At 43.6% G+C, this 23,719-nt stretch overlaps 1 protein-coding gene across 1 annotated transcript in view; it reads right to left on the bottom strand.

Annotated features, from left to right (window-relative positions):
* The window catches only part of CFAP58 (cilia and flagella associated protein 58), a 112,494-nt gene that overhangs the window by 53,297 nt on the left and 35,478 nt on the right, over positions 1-23,719 (bottom strand). The window contains 6 exon segments of the mRNA XM_065407107.1: positions 1,683-1,774; positions 2,391-2,609; positions 2,978-3,118; positions 6,971-7,117; positions 11,223-11,384; positions 21,477-21,668. Of these exon segments, the coding sequence (XP_065263179.1) occupies positions 1,683-1,774; positions 2,391-2,609; positions 2,978-3,118; positions 6,971-7,117; positions 11,223-11,384; positions 21,477-21,668 (953 nt within the window).

The following is a 23,719-nucleotide window of genomic DNA, read 5'->3' as shown; positions in this document are numbered from 1 at the left end:
AGCCTAATAACTTGACTCTGACTACAGCATTTCATCCCACAGGGATCACACATGGTCCACGGTATTCACTAAAGGCCACACTTCAGACTGTTTTGAGGAATGAATTATGAGAGGGAGCATCTCAGTTCAGTTAAGAAAACAGATAATTATGGTCCAGCCTAGTGGTCACTACACTACAGGAAATCCAAGTTTGGTTCTTGGTTATAGTCTCTCACTACATGTCCTTGAAGGGCTCAGAACATAGTGACACTGTTACACACACACATACGCTAGAATAAACATGTCCCTGGTACTCCCACAACACAGAACTCTGTAAGTATACAGGGCAGCTGTAAGCAGGCCAGGCAGTTTGTCACCCCAATTCCAAACTGCCTGTGGGGTAGACATCAAGTCATTCACCACTAGTTTCAAACTGCATTCTAGCCCAGCGCTTGGGAGCAGGAGTGAAGTGGAGGGTAAAAGTCTGGTGGGCCTGTACAGTGGACATGTTATTATCACCTATCCCCTTCTATCGCATGCAATAGTAAAGCCTCCTTGACTTTAATATCTTCATTTAAAACTAATCATATAATTTCTCCTCCTAACAAAGGTGCAGTTGTAGCCTTTATTGTGTGATTCTCACTTCACAGAACAGTTTAATACACATCGGGCCAGATTCAGCCGTAGCTGGCATGGGGAGGTGTAAAAGACAGTTACTTACCCATACTGCAGCTGTTGTCCTTTGAGATGTGTTGCACACGTCTAAGTGGAACAGACATGTGCAATCACAAGAAGAGTTTACACTTCCCCGTTCTGACCTCACCCACATGCTCCAGAAGTCATTCACCACTAAGCAGGGGCTGATTTAATATTCACTGGGCACTCCCCTAAGAACCTTGGCAATCAAGGCTGTTGTGGGCACATGCTGAATCAGCACATTCTCCAGCAGCTCTGCCTAGACCACATCCTTGGTCGGAGCCATTGCTGTGTTGGGCACCTGCAACTCCCCGCCACCCAGCAAAGGGGAAGTAATGGCTGTTTTGCCTTCCCACTTCGCCCTCCCACAGCGGATTTCCACCTCTGAAGCTGCCAAAATCCTCGGCTGAATTTGGCTGGCTGTTTGGAAAATCCTGATGCTGCAGGGTCCAGTGTGTAGGTTTGGATGGAGTGAGGGAAAGGGAAAAGGGCATCTCCCATTGGCAAGCCAAAAACGCTTATAGTGAAACTGGGTTAAATCTAATTAGTTGTACAAATGATAAAAGGACTCCTTCAGCTGGCAGTTTTAGTAATGGTTTGGGAGTTCATTAAAGTGTAGGCTTGCTGCTGTAGTTAGCAAGAATTGATCCACCCATGATGGCAGGCATCACCCTATACTTCAATACATTCCTTGCATTTCAATACAGGAACAGTCTTCCAGTCCAATGCATTTGAGCAGCAGGCTCAAACCCTGCCTTTGTTTGCAGTCAGTGAATGTGAGCCACAGTTGTTAAAATCCTGGGCCTGTTTCTCCAAAACTGGCATAACTCGACTGCAGTCAATGGGCCAGCACCTCAGCTGGGGTAAATCAGTGTAGCCCCACAGAAATCAATAGAAGTAGACCTTATTTCCCCAGCTGAGAATCTCACCCAAAAGTGTTATACCAAAATTAGTGTGAATGCGGGCAGTACCATACCCTCCATCTCCAGGCTTTGGGATATAGTTACCTGCTGGAAACACAGCTCTGTTTCTTTAGAAGTCCCCCAGTGATTGTACAGCAAATGACAATGTTTTCCCACCAGGAAAGAATATGCCGCAAGTATAGTAAGGTTAAAAAGAGAAGGAAAACATTAAGTCAAAGTAGGAGAAGATAAATCAGTCTGGGCTATAAAACTGCGCTTTTAAAGAAACACAACCTTCAATGAAAATTTAACTAAATCTTTCTCACCAGTCAGACTCACATATAAATCTAGCAGGATGGAACGCTGAAAACATATGGGAGTTTGTTATAAATATGTCAAATGTTCTCCTTCCTCTACGGATTGCCTAATAAAAAGCAGTTCCACTAATGTGGGCCCTGGACACCACTAAGTAGCTCACTGGACTGTGAACACCTTTTCTCCTGCTGTCTGTCAAACTTGTAATGTCACCAGTAGCTCACAAGTCCACGGTGAATTTTGGATATGGCTTCTTTTGGGTCCTGGCAACTTTTTTTTTTTTCTTTCTCCCTATTTTTTCTAATTACTGATCAATTGGTTTATGAATTTAAACTAGTTAGTGTTTGAGGTCAGATAAAGCAAACCCTCCTTCGGAGTACCTTGTTTGTCATTACAAATCTTTACCATGTGTGAAAACAAGCTTTCTCGTGTGTCTCAAATGTAATGTCATGGTTGCAGCCGCTAGTGAAATGTATTCATTCTGCCTTTCTACCTGAGTTCCTCCACATTAGCCACGCTCTTGCAAAGTATTCCCTTCTCCCGCCGAAGTTTCTTGATCTCCAGCTTGAGGAGTCGAATGTCTTCCATTCTCTGCCGGTACTGAGTCTCCCCCTTGTTTAGGATGGACTGCTGGATTTTGATCTTTTCATAAAGCAGAGCTAATTCGTCATTGCGCCGAACAAGCTGCGACCCCAGGATGTCTCTCTCGCTGATAACCTAGGGATGCAGAACAAGGCAAGATATTAAGCTATAAAGCTGTCAGTCATAAAACATCAAGGCCTGTATCTTCATCAGTCAAGAGCAGTTCAATCAAAATGTTATTTCATTATCAGTGAATGAAAGCTTGTTAAGTACCTATATCTCCCCCCAGTGTAGGGTCAGACCCTGGGTGATGTAAATTGAAGTCGTTCCGTTGACATCAATACAGTAACAGGTTGATTTCAATGGAGCACCATCAATTTACCCCAGCTGAAGGTCCATTCCTTAAAAAGCGGGTGGGGGGAAGAAATGGAACAAAGGATTGTTTCTGTGGGTTGGAATGGCAATCAAGAAGGAGAGGCTCCTTCTCAATTAGACCTTCTTACCTGGTCTAATTCCTTCTTCTGCCTCAGCCTCTCGGCATCAGCCTCAGCAATAATTTTCAGGAGTTTTCTCTCTTCTGCCTCCTGTTTTTCAATAAAGTGTTTGGTCTCCAGGGCTTGTTGTTTCATTTTAAGCAGCTCAGCCTGACAAAAGCAAAGAATATAGATAAACTGTACTTAGCAACAACTTCCCACTACATAAACCTGGGAATTTAGGGTTAGGGTTTAGAGATAGCCTTGTACTTTCATTTAGTTTCCTGTGTTGTGCACGTGTTGCTGGTTCTCAAGAGCAAATAAGAAATACAAGCGAACACACAAAGAGCCGGAAAGAAATGGTGTGAACAACATGTCAGACATATTTGTATTGAATGTTATACTCTGGAGAAATTTGGAAAGATTTCTCTATATTTATGGTAAGGTCTCGATGTGTATTCGGGGGCACTTCATATAATGCAAATAAAGAACAAATGTTGGGGATGGCAGGGGTCAGTTGCTGTCTGCTGTTACAACACAGCAGAGTTGGATTCAAAGCTAGCTTAGGTTGCAAGTAAACATAAGTTTGAGGATCTCATCCTAGTGCCTAAAAGAGGTTAACAAATTTATTAGAGCATAAGCTTTCGTGGGCTACAACCCACTTCTTCGGATGCATATAGAGTGCACTCTATATGCATCCGAAGAAGTGGGTTGTAGCCCACGAAAGCTTATGCTCTAATAAATTTGTTAGTCTCTAAGGTGCCACAAGTACTCCTGTTATTTTTGCGGATACAGACTAACACGGCTGCTACTCTGAAACCTAAAAGAGGTTAATCCATCTTGCAAAACTTGGTACAATTCAGAAGAGTTGTGAGATTAGCTATGAAGAGGGCCAGGACTGGAATAACAAGGGTTGTTGTAGGTCAGGATTAAGGCTCATGGGCAAAAATATGTCGCAGCCAGACGTGGAATAGCAGAAGGCTCTGAAAGTCAAAATTAAGGTGCTTTAGCAGATTTGAGAGCGAGGCGGAGAAGGCTGGAATAGCAGGGTCGCCACTGATCAGGAGTGATACGCCGTTGCAAAACTGTGTGGAGACAGCTTGAAAACTATCTACCTGTGCTACAGATGGGATTTGACCAACATCTATATCTCATTGTCATGAGTACTAAAATTTAACATATTTATCCACAGAAAGAGTAATAAGGTCTTGCTGGATTACTAAACAGGTATCTAGCACTGTTAGGCAATTAGCTGTAGTCAAGATGGCACTATCTTAATGAGGTCTGTTTGTACAGGTTCAAAAGCTTTTAAGCCTGTACACAAATAAAAGAAATGCTTTAGCTAGGATCTGATTACAAGGTGCTTCTTGAGAAAAAGCATCATACAAAAGTGAGAGAATCAGAATGTGATGAAGGGTGTGCCTGAAACAGCAATAATTTAAGAGGACAGAAACTACAATTCCATCATCATAATAAAATATCTTGTTCCGCTCTTGTTTTCTTTAATAAAACTTTTATTTTCCCATATCTGCAACATTCATATCTCTCATACTCAGTGTTGGATGCTGATCAGAATCCATCACCAGAACACAAATGTAAGCCACTTTACATTAAAATGCAATCAACAGTGTGTAAAAGCTGTCTACAAATGTAAAATTGCTCATGCATTTGGCAATGCTCTGTAATATTTTTTTAATATATCAAAATTCAGCATTCTCCTTATGCCACAGAAAACACAAGTTGTAAACAAGATGTGGCATTAGATGTTGGCAGGAAACTCTGACATAAACAAATCCCTCAGAGGAATGCATTAAGTACATATAAATCTGGGCTGGCGGGTACAGTAAAGAATCTAACCACTGCTAGTCACTCCATGGCCCTACAAACTCAAGCAGAAGTCTGGTGGGATTAGTGGTTTCAATAGCTACAGTATTGGGGTCTTATATACAGAAGGTAAGAGAAACAAGACTAGGTTACATACATAGTTACATTATATGCAGATAAAAGGTCAGTTCCTCAACTGGTGCAAATCAGTGCTGCTCCTTTGAAGCCAGCTGAGGATCTGACCCAGAGTCTTATTAGAAACAGGAGAACTCATTTTGGGAAAAAATGAGAATACCTTTGAATCTTTGCCAACATCTAGAACCAAGTTCAAACCAGATAGTTGTTTAGATTCTGAAATGTTCAGGGAAGAGGGCCTTTTAACCTTCAATCTCCAGCCAGGGCTGGAACCAGGAATGCTGCAACCCCATGAGAAAGCTGTTCCCAAGGGCTTTCTGCCTGTGATTGGAACCACAAGTGCTAGAAATTGCAGTAGTGGCTATTTGTGTGGAATCTCCAACTCGATTCTGCAGGGTCAAGATTCCGATAGGTTTCAGATACATCCGGATGCTTAACCAAACCACTTAGAACCACAGGCCGGATCCAAAACCTACCTAAATCAATGGAAAGACTCCTGTTGTCTCCAATGGGCTTTGGATCAGGCTTCATGTAAAGTTCGCTCATCATGCATATATGTAACACATCCCTGTAAGCTACTGCATTAAGCATAAACCTCATATTTGCAGAAAAGTACCTGTGTGAATCTTACTCCTACATGTTACACAATTTCACTTAGCTGATTTTTCAGTCAAAGCCTGCTTTCTTCACATCAGTGCAAACAGGACAAATTGAAGCCTTCATGCCAGAAGAATAATTGGGCTCTTTTGTGCCTATGTCAGTTATTCCTCTCACAGTTCTCTACCTTTGCATTCAGCAGACACACGTAGGTGAAAAAAGCCACAATGCCCCGAAGCCAGTCACTAACATGATGCTAGCCCATGGACATACTTGTGAGTGAATAACTGAGTAGGTAAAACAGTGTAACAATCAAATTGCTGTCAAACTGATGGTGGATGATTCTGAGGTGACAAGACAGGCCTGAGAACTGGTTAAGGCAGAATCCTGCCCGCAGAATATTAGGTGCTGTTTGGCTTCTCTGTAACTGATATAACAACTCTGAGACAGAACCAATAGAGGAATCACCTTTTTATACAGTTCTATTGACATCCTGTCATAACTGTAATGTGCTGACAGTGGCTGAAAACCTAAGGAGTCATTGGACCATAGTGAGACATTGACAAAAAGAAAGCACTGTGGAAAATGGCAAGGGATTTTTTATGGGACTAAGTGAAGAGAAAAATGACCTGCTATGGATACTGTTTCTCTAACTCTCAGACTTGGGAAACAGGAGCAAATTGGGTTGAGCTGTCAACACACACGTAATAATATATCCAAGGAGGGGTTACAGAGAATGCTGAGAAAAAGAACAAGAGATCGCTGGGCCACCTTCCTTTGATTTAACACAGATACACACAATAGTGACGTTTCTTTCTGAGCAGAGGGAGCTACTGTAAGATACTACCTGATTCTCTGAAGGCTTGTGCTTGCTAGTTACACAGCAATACAGGACTGAGAACTGTGGTAGTACTGTGTTAGCACTTAAAACTACAGACACAAAAATTAAAGGAAACAAAACTTGTAATCACAGGGTCAGATTCCAAGCCCAGAAGGGACCACTGTGATTATTTAGCCTTATCCTCTTGTATAACACAGGCCAGAGAACTTCCCCAAATAATTCATAATTCTAGGATAATAATAATTCTATAATAATAATTCCTATTCTAAGGGCCAACTCTACAGAGAATGATGTAATCAGCACACCCACAAAACCCTATATTTGTGAGCACAGTTTGGGGTTTTGAAAGAGAGGGAGAATTTAAGCTTTCAACAGGTAATCTAGGAATCTGACGACTACAATTTTAGGTGCAGAGAAACAAAAGGATCTATTCTTCCATCACATACATGGAAGACTCATACACATAATACCTGTAAAGGCCATTGAGAGTTATACTGCAATTACAGAATAGTTCTTAAAGAGTTCATCAAAGTACTATGGGCCAGGGAATATGAAAGAACCTTTGAAACCATGTCCTTTCCTTCCTAATGAGTCCTGGCAAATACCGCACAACTAAGGTGCCTTACCTTCAGAGCTTCCTTTTCCTTTTCTATTCGTTGATGTTCCATATGTACTTTCACAAGAGCTGCCTCTTTGGCTGTGATCTCTTCTTTAAGCTGATCAACCTGATGTGTCATGATCTTCAGTTTTTTCTTCATTTCAGTGATCTCGTCCTAATGGGACAAAACAGATGTTCACCAAACATCTGTCGGGGTGAGATAGGTATACTTAATCCTGCATCGGCACAGGGGGATGACTAGGTAACCTCTCGAGGGGCCTGGCAGCCCCACATTTCTATGATTCTAAAAAGGGATAAAAGAGAATTCAAGTATTTTGTGCCTGGAAGTTCAAGATATATTGACACTTGACATTAAACCACAGCACCTGAAGACTCCCAACCAAATCCTTATCCTACTAAGCTGCGCATAGAAGACATTACTTTTAACGTTAGCAAAGAAAAACAATTCCATTACACGGTCATTTGATGTTTATGCTGGCATGATATTGCAGTAATCAGACTGTTAAAAGGCCATTGACAACAACAATAAAACTGTAAGCCACCTTATTTAGAGTGCTGGACACATCATAGGACCTAGCAGTGGATATAAGTGAATAATGCAACTGTGATCCTATCCGTTTTCATGACTTTATTGGCTTGCTCTTCAACAAACACTTGTACAACTGTGCTTTGTTTGCACAAATGTTGGGAGGGAGCTATTATTTTTCCAAATGAAAGTACTCATGTGCCCAGGCATGTCTCTGTATGCAAATGAGCATAATCCTTCACAAATACCCATATACACATCCGAAGTGGTCAGCCAGCCAACTCTTATATGCAGGCTTTGATTGTGTGGGTCTGAGGGCGTTAGGGGGTAGAAAAGTCCCTTGGCTGAAGACATTTTTTACATGTTCCAGCCCCAGAACATACAGCAAGGTGTTTGAAGTCAAGTTAGATAGCATGGCAGAGAGATCAGTGACCGTGGATAATTAACCTATGGAACCACTTGTATATGGTCCTATATCCAGAGAGTCACCTGCTAGTACAACATTGGGAGGCTGCTTTTGTTCGTGACTGATAGTGACTGTGAAGAATGGTGACAGAAAATTGGAGGACAGTACATTCAATACGTGCAGATTCCCCACTTGGTAGATAAGTGAAATATTTTTGCATAAGACACTTAACACAGCAGTTCTCCAACTCCAAGCCTCTGGCCAGAGTACTGACACTGACAAAGTTAATCAAATGAGACTGACGATGGGTCACGGCACTTTTCACAAATAACACTGAGACACATACAGTAGATTTATGATTGCAGTGACCGGTTGGTGACAGTGTGACATGAAAAGAAGATCAGTGGATTCAACACGTGTTTGGCAGATGCATGAAATAGTGTGCAGTAAGGGATTTGGGAATACACTGCAGTTCCATAAACACTGCTGACCAATGCTCTTGTACTAAGTCAATTAAATGACCCTGACAATGATGTAACCTTTGCCACTAGAACTGCCCATGTGCATATACACACAATTACTCATGTAAATGTAACAGGAGAAAATTAAATTCAAAAGTCTGCTAGACAGCCGCCTATAAATCTCTCCCACACTCTGGAAGCAGACCAGATATTTTAAAATCTGAAGCACAGATACATACCCAAATACACTGCTATCTTTGTATGTGGAAGGGGACATGAAGGGTCCTGTGATTTTTGCAAAGAACAGGATTAGTTTAATTTAAATAAAGGAATAAATGTGTTCCCAATGTCGGAAAGAACCCCAAAGCTGAAAGCATGCTTTCAAACCCAGCCAAGGAGTCCCTTGCCAAGAGATTTTACTGAGTTGGAGATTAGGATGTCCTGGAGAGCAGAAGCAACATGAGCTGGTTAATGGAGAGCCTTTCGTTATTAAACAATCCAAAAATATCTACAGCTAGCTTTCTTCTATCTAAATAACCTTTTGCCAATTTATATTACTTCCCAAGAGGAATTACTATTTTGCATAGTTTTTAAGCCAAGCCATTTTTTCTCCATGGCTGGCTGGCTTGTTACTGAACTATGAATTACTGTTTTTTTTATTGCCACATACAGTACAGTGTGATTATAACCAAAAGGATGTTTTACCCTCAGCAGTCTTCTGACACACAGAGCTGTCAGCTAGCACAAATTATAAATCAAATAATCCATTAAAGGGTAAATTAATGGCCTCTGTAGTAGGTAGTATTCTGCACAGATCTTTGTGTGGGCTGTATATATACATACACCATGCCAGGGCCTCCAACTGAGATGTCCTTAGTTAGCTAAAGAGTTTAATGTGTTAGCCTAACTCAGAGTGTATCTGCCAATTCTGTAGGGGGGTGCAAGAAGTTTGTGTTCTAAAGTGATACTGTATCTTTAACGATTATAAAAGGAAAGTAAGTTAGTGTTCTCTACATGCTTCACCTGGTTTTGGTGCCTTTCTTGGTATGAACATGTATTAGGATGGAGGACCAATGAATTATGAAGCATGTGAATTTCAGGCACTGTCATTCCAAGAAATGCCGCTGCCCAGCTGGCAATCACGAGGTTGCCAAAGCTTCAGTGGCACAACAAGATTGCCAGGGATGGACAAAATCTGAATGTCCAGCCAGACCACCTTAAGGACCGAGCTAGAATCAATCCACTTGATCTGCCAGGAGGCCACATCCCTTTGGGATCTGCCACAATGACGATGACATGCTTGACCCTTATTTCTGCTGATGCTTCACACACGCAAACATTCACAGGAACGTTAGCTACTCATCCTCAATTACTCCGTGTTATGTTGTCACAGCCCTTACCTGGCCACAGAGAGGAAGTACAGGAGAGCAGCCCCCTCCCATTACTCTCCTGACCAGCTCTGCTCAGATAGTGACTCCAGCTGCAGTGGGGAGAGCAGGGGCTATTTGTCTGAAACGTCTGGCTGTGAGCAAGGGTCGGAGAGAGCTTGGGAGTCACAGGAGTCTTGGATACACCTCTGCTCATTGGTGGCCAGAGTTGCTGGTAGGATGCACAGAGGGAGCAAGTAAGCTGCTCCACGCTAAGGGGTGAAGTAACTTACTCCTCCCCAGACTTGGGGAAGTTCTACACTGAAACCATGGGCCATGGTAGCAGGTCATGTAGACATACCTGAGCTAGCTTTAATCTAGCTAGTTTGAGTATCAATAGCACCGAAGCCATGGTGGTACAGGCTTCAGCGTGGGCCGTACAAGCCCACCCAAAACCCTGGGTAATTACTCGGGCAGCTAGTCTGCACTGAAGCCGGCGCTGCCAGAGCTTCACCGCTCTGGTACCTTAGCTAGCTAGATCAAAGCTAGCTCAGGTATGTCTACACAACCTGCAGTGGCACCCCCTGATTATAGTGCAGACATCCCCATAGTGGGGAACAAGTAGGAACAGTAACTCTCTGGCACTGCTCTTTCTCTGGTCTGCTCCTAGAGCAATGCAGCTACATGCCACCCCTTACTCAGGGCAGATTATAAATGTTCAGTGTGGTCTATATGTTTATCTTATATTTCCTTGTTCTCTCAAATACCCCAAGGCTCTGAACCACAGTCATCCACATCCCAGACTCTGCAGTTTACTATACGATTTCTGTAGTGTTTAGGCCATTACTGTTGAATAATGCAGTATATTTTTATACAAGTGATCTTTACCTTTCCTCCAGTATTGCTGGAGGGATTCACAGGGAAAAGGTGGAGGATTGTAATCTGAGGGGAATGACAGTGCCTGAAATTCACAAGCCAGGTGGAAACATTTAGTTATGTGGGAAAATGCTACCTCACCTGACAAGTGTTTCTTCCATTGCAGCTTTCTTATACATGAGTCACAGCAGCGAGAGTGTGTGTGTGGGGGGGTTCATTTTCACATATGTCATGTCTGCCATATGCTTATACCAAACCTAACAGAGAGCAGAGAAGAGGGGAGGGAAGGAAGGAAAGAAAGGGAAAAATTTCTCTATATGATATGAATATCTCTCTCCAAAGTGCCAGGGTCTTCACGCAAAGCAGGGAGCAGTCTGACATTGCGCACGAGGATTGCAAATTTTACTTCTCAGTCCAAATGCAAACTGTCCAGATTAGCAGATGACCTAAAAAATTAATGCCCAACACACACACACACATATATATACACACACATATCACCTGTGCAGATTTTATTTATCTGTCTTTCCTTTCCAAAAGTATAAATGAGAATGATTTTCTTAAAAAAACAAAAACAAAAACAAACAAGCAAAAATCACAGAGTAAAAAATGTATTCTTGTACCTGAGCTTCAATCAGATTTTTACTGTATAGGTTCCTGTCTGATCTCACAGCTTCATACAGATTCTGTTGCTGTTTTAATTTAGTCTCAGCCTCTGCTATCTTCTTCTTGTAGTCAAAGATCTGCATTTCCCGCACTTTGATATCTTCCATGTGCTGGAGGACCTGGAGCGGAAAATAGGAAATGAACATGATTAAACCATCTTCCCATGATTCTCAGGATGGGACAAAACTTTGTGATTTTTATCTAAGGTGGCAGCTGCAAATCCCTGTAATAAGAATCTGTGCCTACAGCCACGATTAGTTTGGTCCAAGTGGGAAATTTAACCTTTCTGAGTTGCTGATTTGGGGGAACATTTTATTTTTACCTGATGCCTAGGCTTTGGCTCAGACACAAAGGCAGAATACAGACACACTTTAAGGTCAGATCAACACAAAGCAGCATTCATAGGAAAAGCATTAGGTTTTTTAGAAAGCCAGGGCCAGATTTCAGATGTTTACCAGCTACTCATTAGGGAGAGAGACAGAAAGAGAATATGTATAATATATTCCAACAGGTTACAATTGCAAATAGATCACTGTGAAGGACAAGAGGTTTCAGTCTCTCTTCCTTCCTTACAGTTAAATGTTGTTTGAACTAATATCTGATCCCAAATGTTTGATGGATAATTACAATAATAAGGGAGTTAATCAATTATATTTACAACTAAACAGCCAGGTAAGAAGCTACCATAGTAGCATTCACGAGGGGCTGGGAATGGTGAAGTACGGAGACGGATGGTGATGGATGGATTTTGATAAGGAACATTTTGCCCATGGACGATCACATTTATTGCCAATGGGGATGGAGAATTGCGAGGGAGATCCTTGTTAAAGTGTTGGTGGCGTATCACTTCAAGGGGAATGACAAGTACTATGTTAAAGAAGAAACAACAAAAATGGTTTGCCTGCTCATTTTGCTGGACTTTTTAGTGATGCTCTATCAAAAATAAGCCCCCTCAACCTGCTGGCGCAGACTTCATAACAGATGAGCATAAACAAGCAGCATTGTATGGATATTCAACCAGAATGCACCAAATATTGCACAGAAAGAAAATTAAAAACAGGCAGGGGCACAAATTGAGGACTATCTGGTTTTGGTTTCATCGTGCAGGTGGGGATAAGAATTCCACCCTTAAAATGAGCAGAAATATCACGAGGTATAAAAACAAATGAGCAAAACAGTTTTATGCATAGACACACAGGAAGAATAAACTCTGAATTACAATTGCAATTCATACCCAAGTGTCTCATCTCCATTCTTGAAGGTAATGGTTCAAGTACCAGTAGAATTTATATTCATATACATTCACAGGAAGAAATATAAAAATGTTTGGAACAGACACGCAATAACAGCAAAGTTAGCAGTTAGCATAGTTGTCCCCTTCTGTGAATGTGATAGCAGAGCCGATGTACTGTAAGGTCTTTAGGGGGCTGGCTATGGGGCAAGAGCTTAATTAATTGATGACTCTACTAGACAACTTCACCCAACTCTGGAGACTGAGAGTATCTAAATATAGAAAGTTTTATCCCAGCAATGGGGATGGAGTTCCAGCACATTTGTAGCTGACTGCAGAGGAGCCCAGAAACTGCTTGCAATGCAATATGAAAGCAGAGTCCCAGTTTATAATCTACTCCTGCCTTTTCTTTTTGTGTTAAAACAATCTGCCAATAGTAATAAGAGTGAGAGAAAATCAATAAAGAGTGTTTAAAATCTGCAGCGTAGCCTAGTGACTATATAAGCTGAAGCAGGATTTGAAAGTAGGTCACTGCATTTGTAACTCTTTAACTTGTATTTGATGCAACAGAAGTGTAATAAACTTCTGGACTAAGTTTTCCAAGTTGGTACTCATGGTTTTTACGCTGACTATGCCTTTTCTGAAGTGATGAAACTTAAACAATTCCCCTTTACAAATACAAAAAAGGCATGTATGATGTGACCCAGGGACTGATCCTGTGGGGGGCTGAGTGCCCTCAAATCTAATAGGGTTGAAGGCACCCAGCAACTTTCAGGGGGAGTTCACAAGCCTATTCATTTACATACCATCGAAGCTAGAGTGACCATATTTCTCTATGCTGAATACGGGACACCCGGTAAAATTACGCGTATTCAAGCAAGTTCAACAGCAATCAATCAAAACTATGCAGTACAAACATTCAAATTAACATCAAGTTGACTGAGCCCCTGTTAAAAAGAAATACTGAATAGTTGGATTCTTTTGATTTACCTTCTTATGTTTAAGGCTTTAGGGTTCACACGGGGAGGGGTGACACACACACACTCTCATACACCTCTCCCACAGAGGGGGGGTGACCGACTGACCCACCCAACCCTCCCTGCCCAGCGCTCTCCACCCTCCATGCCTGGCTGGGCCCCCAGGATGGACCTGCCTCTCCTGGTACCCGGCGCCTCATCTTCCCGACGCAACACGTAAGGGGCACACAGGCTCACACCCCCCCTCTCCCCAGATTTCTGCCAGGGTTCACACCATGATGTGGCCAGCAGCCACCTTTCTGCACTGTGCGGGAGGGAAGGGAAGGGAGCTCTTCCATCTTTGCGGGGGGGGAGGGATGACCTGGCCCGTGTCTTTGCAGAGCTCATCTCTTTCCCTTCCCTCCTCCCCTCCCCATCCCCTGAGGCTGGAAGCAGCTTGTCCCTTCCTGCCCTCACAGTGTCAAAAGGCAGCTAACACCTTGCAGCTGCTGCTGGCCACTGACATAATCCAGCCGCCCACTGACATAATAACCCAGCTGCCTCCTGTCCCCCAGCTACAGCGCGGGCAGGAAGGGGTTAAGCCCTAAGGACGCATTGCCCACTAGGGCCCAGGGAAGCTGACTGCAGGGGCCTCAGTGAACCCGGCCAGAGAGGTGGCTCAGCAGGGGAGGATTCCTAGGGGACGGAGCAGCCCCGTGCTTCCTGGGGGCAGGACCCAGGGCCAGGGCGGGGGGTGGGGAGCAAAACCCAGGGAGGGTGTTAAGCCCCTGCCCCGGGGGCTGCTGTGGAGCCTGCAGGTTTGGGGCGTGAACAGGCTGGAAATTGTTGAGAAAGACAGTTAGGCATTTGCCTTTAAGTCATAACATGCGCAATTATACTGATGCAATTTTGCATCTTGTGCCACACCCCGTTTTGTGGGGCATGACATTAAACAAGACTACAGTATAAAGACTGAGCAAGATCCTTGGCTGTGGGCAAGAAGTGCATGGTGCACGTCAGAATGGGGGTGCCAAGGTGGCCTTGGTACACCCCTGATCTTGAGCTGGCTGCATGCCAGTCAGTCTTTGGGCATGTTAGAGCAACCAGAAGATTCTTCTACATTGCACTGCCTGCCAACAGCCTCCAGGGGACAATGTGGCAGCCAGAGATCAGCCAGGTGTGAGAATCTTGGCCACACCCCCTTCTCCTCAGCCACGCCCCTTACACTGGTGGCATAGGATTCACTAGTAAGGAACTTTACACTGGTGGAGGGACACAGTGTGCCCTCAGCTTAGCAAGGAAAATCAGCCATTATTTCGAGGCAGCTTTCCACTGTAGCCTCGGACCTCTTATGTGTATATTTGGCTATTATTTACTTCTTCACCATTCAGTTCAGTGAACCTGCCCAAGAACTCAATATTGGATCCGCGCTTATTTGCTTCACTTTATTTAACCGCTATGAGATCTTGAGAAGTTCTGCCTATGTCTTAAATGTCCTGGTATAGCATTAAGCTTTCTATAGATGAAGCGTATTAAAAAAGAAATAGGTTTCTGGATTTTCTTGGGTACGACATTAACCTTGTAATGGGCTTTTGGAGATACAACACTGCTTCGTAACCTCTAGTTAACCATGGCCAGGGAACAATGACAGGTGAGACTGAAGGGTTTATTCAACTGTTTGCTGTCCAACAGATTCTGAATGGGGAGTCTGAAGCTGCAAGAGGGAGCAGAGATTTTACCACCAACTCGGCATTTCAGGTGAAAACAGCCGCCTTTCTAAAGAGAGAAATGTCCCACTGATACTTGTAGTGAGTTAATACAGACCACATAGGAAAGATCTTCCTCTCATTTATATTGGTGTAAATCAGGAGTCACACCGCTGAAGTCAATGGAGTTACACCAATGTAAAAGTGGTGTAGGTGGGCAGAGAATCAGGCACAATGAATAGAAGGGTGAATCTAGCACGACTTCTCACCATAAAATCCTTTGCCATCCTGCCTGTAACTTTAAACTACGGGCTATTCATCAGATGCCTGAAAGAAGAGTATTGTAGCTCGAAAGGCTCAGTCCTGCTTTGAACTTACATACCTGTGCTAGGGTCAGTGTGGCATGGCAAAAAGAACAGGAGTACTTGTGGCACCTTAGAGACTAACAAATTTATTTGAGCATAAGCTTTCGTGGGCTACATCCCACTTCTTCATCCAAAGAAGTTGGATGTAGCCCACGAAAGCTTATGCTCAAATAAATTTGTTAGTCTCTAAGGTGCCACAAGTACTCCCGTTCTTTTTGTGGATACAGACTAACACGGCTGCTACTCTGAAATGTGGCATTGCAGGCCCCAGCAGGAGCTCTGGAAGGCGCGGGGCATCAGACAGGCATTCCTAGAGTCCCTCAGGAGCACAGCAGTCATGTGCCCCTGGGAGTCTGGCTAGCTCTACTGATTGGTGCAGAGCCCTGGCTGTCACCGGGGAGAGCCTCTGGGAAGAGAATCTTCCCCCAAGTTGACATAAGGCTCCTCTATTGCAGTATAAGGGCTGCCACTACCCCACAGGTTACTGTGCAAGGGGGAATGGTTAGCAGAGAGATTTGCATAATCACAGATCCACCAGCCTCACCCAGAGGCCTGCCCTCAGAAAGGAAAGAGCAGCTGAGCGCAGGGAGCCTCTGAGGAGCACACACAGGGTGTGACACTGCGCTGGTCCCAGCATCTTGCTCTGCTTGCCAGTCCTGATGTGATCAGGGATCTCTGCAGCTGCAAGGTGAGTCTAGATTTGCCCCTTAGTGAATCAAATAAGCATAAAAATCCCCTGTAAATGGGTAAACACAATACAGGCACCATTACACAAACAGCCCTAGCGCCCGATTTCCTGAGGCTCTGCAACAGTGAGGCCAATATTCCATTGACCACACTTTGCCATGGTTTGTTGTCTGACAGGCTCTGAGAGCACTTGAATGGGTGTTTTAGGAGTGGCCTACACCTGCAAGGACTTCACCTCCCACCACATTGCATCAGGTGCACAGGTGTTAGGGTAAAAGGGTTATGGAACTTTCGGATTAAATGCCAAAAATGTTGCACCCGAAGTGGAAAAGTCAGAAAACCCTCAAGCATTCATCCCTTTGCACCTTAGGTACAAAAAAATGTGCATAGCCCTAATCAGAAATGCATAGTTCTACAGCAAGACCCTTGCCGTTCTGATTTCTGTGATTTACAGCTTGACCGTACTTTATAATGATCCTAACTCATAGCTACATGATTAGATGCAGTGGGTGGGGGGGAGGGGAATGTAAAATGTGACTTTGGAATAAAGAGAAATCTCACTTAAATGGAATATTATTCCAAACAAATGATATGAAGTAAGCCAGACAAGAGGGTATGTATCATTCAAAGATGATTTAAAAGCCACTGATCACATGAATTTGTAAGAGGCAATTATAAAGTAAGAAGGTAGCAAATAACTTGTGAGTTGAAACAGCTTGAAGGCTAGCTTCCCAGTAAATCAATGAGCTTCTTGGAGAGCTCTCCAATGTGATCTTCAGCAATTAATGGAACATGTCATCATCATGTTCCTCAGCACACCATATGAAATAAAGCGATACAGAAGGATAAAGCTTGCTCAGGAAGGACAGGCAGGGAAAAAAGGGAGGAGGTATTGCCTTATATATTTAAAAAGTACACACTTGGACTGAGGTTGAGATGGAAATAGGAGACAGACTTGTTGAAAGTCTCTGGATAAATATAAAAGGGGTAAAAAACAAGGGTGATGTCATGGTAGGGGGTCTACTACAGACCACCTAACCAGGAAGAAGAGGTGGATGAGGCTTTTTTTAAACAACTAACAAAATCATCCAAAGCACAGGACTTGGTGGTGATGGGGGACTTCAACTACCCCGACATCTGTTGGGAAAATAACACAGCAGGGCACAGATTATCCAACAAGTTTTTGGAACGTATTGGAGACAATTTTTTATTTCAGAAGGTGGAGAAAGTTACTAGGGGAGAGGCTGTTCTAGATTTGATTTTGATTTTGGAGGAACTGGTTGAGAATTTGAAAGAGGATGGCAGCTTGGGTGAAAGTGATCATGAAATGAGAGAGTTCATGATTCTAAGGAATGGTAGGAGGGAGAACAGCAAAATAAAGACAATGGATTTCCAGAAGGCAGACGTTAACAAACTCAGGGAGTTGGTAGGTAAGAGCCCATGGGAAGCAAGTCTAAGGAGAAAAACAATTGAAGACAGTTGGCAGTTTTTCAGAGAGACATTATTAAGGGCACAAAATCAAACTATCCCACTGCATAGGAAAGATAGGAAGTATGGCAAGAGAACACCCTGGCTTAACCAGGAAATCTTCAATGATCTAAAACAGCAGTTCTCAAACTGTGAAACAGCAGTTCTAAAACTGTGGGTCGGGACCCCAAAGTGGGTTGCAACCCCATTTTAATGGGGTCATCAGGGTTGGCTTAGACTTGCTGGAATCTGGGACCGAAGCCCAAGCCCCCTGCTCAGGGCTGAAGCTGAAGCCCAAGGCCTTCACCCTGAGTGTTGGTGCTCAGGTTACAGTCTCCCTTAGGCCTCCCCCGCCCACCCAGGGCAGCGGGGCTTAGTCAGGCTCAGGCTTTGGTCCCCCTCCTGGGGTCATGTAGTAATTTTTGCTATCAGAAGGGGGTCGCTGTGCAATGAAGTTTGAGAACCCTGATCTAAAAATCAAAAAAAGAGTCCTGCAAAAAGTGGAAACTGGGTCAAATTACAAAGGATGAATATGAACAAATAACACAAGTATGTAGGGAAGAAATTAGAAAGGCTAAAGCACAAAACAAGATCAAACTAGCTAGAGACATAAAGGGAAACAAGAAAACATTCTAAAAATACATTAGAAGCAAGAGGAAGACCAAAGACAGGGTAGGCCCATTACTCAATTAGAGGAGAAAAACAATAACAGAAAATGTGGAAATGGCAGAGTTGCTTAACGACTTCTTTGTTTCGGTTTTCACCAAGAAGGTTGGTGGTGATTGGACGTCTAACATAGTGAATGCCAGTGAAAATGAGGTATGATCAGAAGAGGCTAAAATAGGGAAAGAAGAACAAGTTAAAAATTACTTAGACAAGTTAGATGTCTTCAAGTCCCCAGGGCCTCATGAAATGCATCCTAGAATACTCAAGGAGCTGACTGAGGAGATAGCTGAGCCATTAGCGATTATCTTTGAAAAGTCACGGAAGACAGGAGAGACTCCAGAAGACTGGAAAAGGGCAAATATAGTGCCAATCTATAAAAAGGGAAATACGGACAACCCAGGGAATTAGACCAGTCAGCTTAACTTCTGTACCTGGAAAGATAATGGAGCAAATAATTAAGCAATCAATTTGCAAACATCTAGAAGATAAGGTGATACATAACAGTCAGCAAGGATTTGTCAAGAACAAATCATGTCAAACCAACCCGATAGCTTTCTTTCACAGGGTAACAAGCCTCGTGGATGGGGGGAAGCAGTAGACGTGGTATTTCTTGACTTTAGTAAGGCTTTTGATACTGTCTAGCATGACCTTCTCATAAACAAACTAGGGAAATGTAGCCTAGATGGAGCTACTATAAGGTGGGTGCATAACTGTTTGGAAAATCATTCCCAGAGAGTAGTTATCAGTGGTTCACAGTCATGCTGGAAGGGCATATCGAGTGGGGACCCACAGGGATCAGTTCTGGGTCCAGTACTGTTCAATATCTTCATCAATGATTTAGATAATGGCATAGAGAGTACATTTATAAAGTTTGCGGATGATACCAAGCTGGGAGGGTTGCAAGTGCTTTGGAGGATAGATTATAATTCAAAATGATGTGGACAAACTGGAGAAACGGTCTGAAGTAAATAGGATGAAATTCAATAAGGATAAATGCAAAGTACTCCACTTAGGAAGGAACAATCAGTTGCACACATACAAAATGGGAAATGACTGCCTAAGAAGGAGTACTGCTGAAAGGGATCTGGGGGTCATAGTGGACCACAAGCTAAATATGAGTCAACAGTGTAACACCGTTGAAAAAAAGTGAACATGATTCTGGGATGTATTAGCAGGAGTGTTGTAAGCAAGACACAAGAAATAATTCTTCCATTCTACTCTGCGCTGATTAGGCCTCAACTGGGGTATTGTGTCCAGTTCTGGGAGTCACATTTCAGGAAAGATGTGGACAAATTGAAGAAAATCCAGAGAACAGCAACAAAAATGATTAAAGGTCTAGAAAACATGACCTATGAGAGAAGATTGAAAAAATTCGGTTTGTTTAGTCTGGAAAAGAGAAGACTGAGAGGAGACATGAGAACAGTTTTCAAGTACATAAAAGGTTGTTACAAGAAGGAGGGAGAAAAATTGTTCTTAACCTCTGAGGATTGAATAAGAAGCAATGGGCTTAAATTGCAGCAAGGGCGGTTTAGGTTGGACATTAGGAAAAACTTCCTGTCAGGGTGGTTAAGCACTGGAATGAATTGCCTAGGGAAGTTGTGGAATCTCCATCATTGGAGATTTTTAAGAGCAGGTTAGACAAACACCTGTCAGGGATGGTCTAAATAATACTTAGTCCTGCTATGAGTGCAGGGGACTGGACTAGATGATCTCTCGAGGTCCCTTCCAGTCCTATGATTCTATAATAGGAGGCAATGGACACAACACAAAGCTTTTGCAGAGATTCTCCGAGTGGCCCATGTATCACAGACTGGATTGAATTAGTATGTTCAGAGGTAATAGGGAATTTTACAAATCCCAATCCTGTGAGGTGCTGAGCTCTTCTTGCAGAGTGCTGAGCATCTTCAACTCCTACTGCCTTCAGCGGAATTTGAGGGCACTCGGCAGCTTGAAGGATCAGCTTTGCAGCTTAAATAGGGCTGAGAGAGTAAGACATAAATGAATACAGAATACATCTCTTTCTCAGAAGTAACATGCAGGAGACCTAGGTTTGAATCTCAGACTATTTCTCAGTCCCGGAGCAGAGTGGTTGGGAGAAAAGCAATGGCAGCACACTCAGGGTACATCTACACAGCAAAAAAAAGACCTACAGCAGCAAGTCTCAGAGCCCAGGTCAGCCGATTTGGGCTCATAGGGTGCGTGCTGCGGGGCTAAAGATAGTAGTGTAGATATTTGGGCTTGGGCTGGAGCCCAAGCTCTGAGACCCTCCACAAGCCCAAGTCTGTTGACCCAGGCTCTGAGACTTGCGTTGCGAGGGTTTGTTTGTTTGTTTTTTGCTGTGTAGACATACCCACAGATCCCAGTGGCCTTGCCTGGCGTATCACTGCAACCTTGCATACCTGGCCTTGAGAATCACTATGGACACATTCACTGGACCTCCCAGACAGAGCAGAAACACAGTAATGTGTCTTCATACACTGAGAAAGAGAAGTGACTTAAGCAGGAAAAAGGAAGGTCTTGATGAAGGAGCAACTTTGATTTGAACCTAGGCCCCTGAAGATAGTAACCTGTAAGTAATTAATCACTGAAACAATTTACCAAGGGTCACGGTGGATTCTCCATCACTGACAAATTTTAAATTGAGATTGGATGTTTTTCTAAATTATTTTGGAGAAGTTCTCTGGTCTGTTGTTATATAGGAGATCGGACTAAATGATCACAGTGGTCCCTTCTCACCTTGGAATCTATAAATCTATGATCAGTTTGTAAAGATCACCATCTGGGGCAATACCAAGGCAGCAGAGCCAAAGAGAAGTTGGTTAAAACGTCAGGAAAATCTGGCAGAGGATGGACATGGCCAAAATTATTTTTAAACACATGGAAGATAGGGGAGAAAAAAAATATGCTAGCCTAGAACGGTGTACAAATGTACAAGACAGTCCTGTGTGTAATGATCTGCCTAAAACCCACCAGCTTTATTAAAACCTTTGTAAACTCTCTGCAGACCATTGATCAATCCTACCTATCAGCTAAATCTAAAATGTCAGGAACGGAATCTGCTCTCCCTCCAATTTTGAGAGGGAGAGAGAGAGAGAGATGGATGAATCTTGTGTGTACACAAATCATCTCATACCTTCTGGGTGAGTTCACTAGCTTCATTGATATAACGGTCTCTCTCTTTTTCCAGCTGGTAGATGATCTTCCTCTGCTTCTGAGCCTCATCCTTATAGTTCTGAATTTCTTCTTCCAAGTTCCTCTTGGACTGTTCATGGAGCTTCACCAGGTTCAGCTGCTTTTGAGTGACACTGGCAGCCTTAAGCAAGTTCTGCAAAAAGAATCCCGAAACAATTACCATCCATGTCTGTAACTCAGAATGCTGCACTGTACACGCTATGTTAAACACTAGCTTCTGTCTGAGTGGGTTAGGGATGCCCTAGAGTCGTTACACCTTATCAGATTCGCTAAATTACAGACACTCGGTCTCCAAATATGACCATGAAAATGTCTCCATGAGTCTAAAGCAGTGGTCCCCCAACTTTTTATGGCATGCCCACCCTTACCCGTAATATAATCTGTCCGTGCCCCCCCGGAAGCCAGGGCCAGGAACAGGACCATGGTCGGGGCCAGGGACCAAGGCCTGAGCAGGGGCTGTGGTTGGGGCCGCGGCTGGGAATGGAGCCACTGTTGAGGCCAGGAGTGGGGCCGAAGCCAGGAGCTGGGATAAGGCTGAAGGCCAAGGCCGGGAGCGGAGCTGCGGCTGGGCCATGGTGGGAGGCGCGGGCTGAGGCTGGGGGTGGGGCTGGGCCACAGCCAGGATCTGGAGCAGAGCCACAGCTAGGATGAAGTTGGTGCTGACAGCTGGGGCCGTGGTCAGTAGCGGAGGTGTGGCCGGGAGCCATGGGCTCAGGTCAGGGTCAGGGCAGGGGCCAGGGCTGGGGCTGGGGTCAGAAGTGGAGCTGGGGCCTGAGGCTGAGGCCAGGGCCAGGAGCAGAGCCGGAGCTGGAGCTGGGAGCCAGAGCCGTGTCTGGAGGCAAGGCCGGAGTGAAGCTGGGGGCAAAGCGGGGCTGCTTAGCACTCCCTCCCCACCCCCAATGGGGGTTGGCCCAAGCTCTGCTGCACCCCGCCCCGAAAGTTCCTCTGCATGCCCCTAGGGACACCCCACAGTTTGGAGACCACTGCACTAAAGAATGAGGCAGAGCCCTGTATTGGACTATTTTTTTAATCCTGCTCCCATCCCACCCTGCAATACCCACTCCCGCGTTGTTTCTTGCATTTTTATCCCGCTCCCACCCAAAACTTAGATCCCACAAATGCCGCAAGAGACAGATTCCCCATGCTACTTAAAAAACAACAAAACAAAAAGCAAAAAAACAACCCTCAGTTAATATATAATATACATAAAGGGAATTCGGACACAATTTTTACCACTCAAAGAATAAAACAAATCTCGCTTAAACCATGTAAAAAATACTTTAACTCCTGTTATAATAGACACTAAATTTCTTTCTATTCCTCACTTAAATTTAAGTATTAAAACCTTTATTTTAAAAAAAAAAAGAAAAACTTGCTTTACATTGCGGGAATTCTACTTATGATAAACTGACCAGAGATTTAGTTTTTTCCCGCAAATTACTGCAGTTTGGGGTTTTTTGCCCACACAGTATTGGCCTCAACAAACTACATTTTACCCGCTCCCACTATTATAGCAGCAGGTCCTGCAGGACCCGTGAGCTCCCAGTCCTGCTAGAGGGCCCTAGAATGAGGCCGTATTTTTGAATTGGAAGCTGGGATACTGATGTTTGCATTACAGAAGGAATGGAGAGGGTTATTCAGGAGGGGGGATAATGAAGGCAGTGGGGAACACCTTCCAGTCTCATTTTCTAGTAACCAGGTTGAACTTGTAAACTGAGCAAGGTTGGCCTACAAGTCACAGAAGGAGAATAAACAGGACACCAAGATCTCAGTTTAATCAAGTTACTTTTCTAACCTCACTTTAAAAAATCCTTCAAAACTAAAGAATCAGTTTTTCACCTTCTTCAAAAGGTGACCCCGTAATAGACTCATTCAGGATGCAGAACAATGTTTGATTCTCAACCAAGTGAGGAACCTAAAGAATCACATTATAGAGTCAAATCTACCAAACTCAGTTTCGGAAATACCAATAAGCACAAGATATTATTGCCTGGTATAAGAACCCTGGACACATGAAAAATGGTCAGCATGAGAAATGAATCTAAATGGTGGCAGGAGAGATCAGGGTTAAAAACAGACAAGGCTGTGATGCAGACAGATGGTGTGTTTTTTATTAGCACAGCCCTAATTTGACTAGATTAACATTAAACTCAATATGTTGTAGATACTACAAGCAGAGGAGTA

This window comes from Emys orbicularis, chromosome 7 (assembly GCF_028017835.1).
Source record: "Emys orbicularis isolate rEmyOrb1 chromosome 7, rEmyOrb1.hap1, whole genome shotgun sequence".
In the NCBI taxonomy this organism is placed as follows: Eukaryota; Metazoa; Chordata; order Testudines; family Emydidae; genus Emys; species Emys orbicularis.
The sequence above is the reverse complement of the archived record's forward strand: the minus strand, read 5'-3'. Positions and strand labels throughout refer to the sequence as shown.